Below are 2,588 nucleotides of genomic sequence, written 5' to 3'. Positions count from 1 at the left end.
CCTCCTGCCTGGCCCTGGTGCTCCTGGGCTTTGCAGCTGGCAGGRTGAGCTGTGGCCCAGCCCTGCAGGTCCCTCCCCTTCTCTCATCCCCTCCTAGASCTCCTTTGCTTTCTGCAGCCTCTCATCTCTGTTGTCTGAACTGTGCTTCCCAGACTAAAGCCTGGTGCATTCATGACCTTTTAACCCCCCAGCCCTCAGCCAGAGATCATCCTGGTGCAGAACAACATGATGGTGTCTGCTGATGCTGGCAATGAGATGCCCTTCAGCTGGAGGATAAAGGAGTACCTGGAAGAGATGTGGTTGGAGGCTCAGTACATCCAAAACACTGAAGGTGAGAGAGCCTGGCTTGAGCATCTCCTTCCAGTGYCCTTTGAGCTCTGGGGTGTCACTGCTGGCACTGGAGTCACCTTCAGTCCCTCTGTGCTCCTGGGAGCCAGCAGAGCTCTGTGCAGGCAGCTTTTCTTTGTGCTCATCATTCATCTTTCTCACCTATTCTGTGCCCTTGCAYTCAAAATGCTGTGGAGATGCCAAGAGTTAATGACAGGGTGAGATTCCAGAAATACGACCCTGGTGCGGGGCTGACAAGGCCTGGCCTAAGTCCCTCTTTAGTGCCCTGGATAAGGGGAGTGCTGGATGCATCAGTGATTAATTAGGTGTCAGTGTCTCTAGGATGGATGCTGTGTCAAAGCCAGCTTCCTCCCAGTACCCTGCTTTTCTCTGCATCCTCATTTTCCAGGCCATGCTGAGAAGTTTGTGGATTACTTCCAGAAAACTGCCCTAGGAAAATTCATCTCTGCTCTGACTGAGGAAGAAAGGCAGAGGCTCTTCCAGTGCTACATCACAGACTTTATAGTCTTGACCATCAGTGTGTCCTCCCAGGAGGAGCTGCAGGTCAGTGTGTGGAACAGGAGCTGGAAACTCTTTGGATGGGGAATGACACGTGTGAATGTGTCCTTCAGAATCAATCCTGCCTTGGAGAAAATGCCCCTGTGAGACAGCCCAAGAGGAGGGGAGCCCAGAGCAGATCTCTGCACTCTGAGTGGCTGCTGGGGTTGCTCAGAGSAGCCCCTGTATAAACTGACACCTTCAAGGCTGTCCTTGCAGTGATTCTCATCTTTCAGAGAATTTTGCCAGTACAAAATGAATTTTAGGAGTCCAGTTTGACCTTTGTTTTTCACTGTGTTCCCCCCCTGCAGTGTCTGCGCATGGCGTTCATGTCCTGCATCGAGGAGTGGGTGGCACAGTGCCCCCAGAGAGAGGAGCAGGTGCCCTGCCTGCCCTGGGCACACCTGGCATACAGCCAGTTCAAGAGCCGCCTGCAGAACTTCTCCAGGATCCTGGCTGTGCAGCCCCGTGTGCTTGGCTTCCTCCTGAGCAAGGAAAGATGTCCAGTTCAGCACTCAGAGATGGTAAAGTCACCCATTCTGTGCTCCTCAGCCTGGCAGAGAGCTCTGTCTGATGAGTTAGCTGCTGCTCAGTCTCCTTTGCATTTCAGAGGGGGAAGCACAGGCTTTTTTTTTCTCAGTTCATCAGAATTGGGAATGATCTGCTGTGCTRTTGCTGCCAATGGCTTTTGAAATAGTTTGCCCTGTTTTTGCTTTAGTTAATAGGACATACTAACGAGCTGAGCCATAAACAGAGAGAATTGCAGAGCCTAAGATAATCCAGGAGGACATTATTGAGTAGAACACGCTGTGGCAAAGCAGCCCATCAGTGGTTGTGCCATGCAGTGTTGTGCTGCCCTTGGCCCTGTGTGTGTGTGTGCAGATTCTGGATGTGCTGGCTGCCATGGTGTGTGCTGAGGAGCTGGAGAGCCAGGTGCACAAAGCACCCCCAGAGCTGTGGCTGCAGAGAGTGAAGAATCTTCAAATGCCCATTGAATTCCTGTGCMAAGAGGAGGGTGCCCAGCGCAGGGGCAGTCGGTGCCATCAGCTGCTCAGGGAGCTCAGGTGGGTACCAGCTCTGCTCACAGCCCTGCTCCTCTGCCTGCCTCTTCACTGGGCCATTGGAGCAGCCTGAAACTCTTCTGCTGCTTTTCTCAGGCTTTGCAAACCTTTCCAGGTTCCTGCTGGGCTCAATTACATACCAAGCAGCAAGAACCACGTTTTTTTTTTCCTCTCATCTCCTGTAGATTCTCTCTCTAAATCTGGCAGTATCATCTGGTGCATTCCATCTGGGTTCAGGGGTTATTTAAAACTCTCCTCAGGTTCCTGGTAACCAGTAGTGTCTCCCCACTTCATYCTCTGTGCATAAAGACTCAAGAGATGGGGAATTTCACTGCATCTTATGTCTTGGAAGAAAGCCCGGAGTGCTGCTGCAGTTTCTCACAGACCTTGTTCAGTTTATCTTAGAAGTGAAGAAAGTGTAACTAATTGTGATTGGTATTTTTTTAGGGTTTTTTTTATGTAGAAGTTAGAGGTGTGAGAAGGGATGTGCAGTGGTGCTGCTCCTGCTGCAGTGCTGCCACCAGGCCCTGAGCCCCTGGGTTAATGTGAAATGTGTTCTGTCCTTGRCAAAAATCCCTTTGGAATCCCAAAGGGCAGAGCAGCAATTGTGTGAGAGGTGTAGGAATGCTGCAGTGGGGAGCA

At 51.4% G+C, this 2,588-nt stretch overlaps 1 protein-coding gene across 1 annotated transcript in view; it reads left to right on the top strand.

The window, feature by feature from the left end:
- The window catches only part of RNF213 (ring finger protein 213), a gene marked incomplete at its 5' end in the record, with an annotated part of 40,773 nt that overhangs the window by 24,765 nt on the left and 13,420 nt on the right, over positions 1-2,588 (top strand). The window contains 4 exon segments of the mRNA XM_057386838.1: positions 160-331; positions 737-891; positions 1,197-1,409; positions 1,768-1,949. Of these exon segments, the coding sequence (XP_057242821.1) occupies positions 160-331; positions 737-891; positions 1,197-1,409; positions 1,768-1,949 (722 nt within the window).

Source organism: Malurus melanocephalus, unplaced genomic scaffold (assembly GCF_030028575.1).
Source record: "Malurus melanocephalus ecotype Western Australia unplaced genomic scaffold, MMel_1.1 scaffold_1073, whole genome shotgun sequence".
NCBI classification, from domain to species: domain Eukaryota; kingdom Metazoa; phylum Chordata; class Aves; order Passeriformes; family Maluridae; genus Malurus; species Malurus melanocephalus.
The sequence above is the reverse complement of the archived record's forward strand: the minus strand, read 5'-3'. Positions and strand labels throughout refer to the sequence as shown.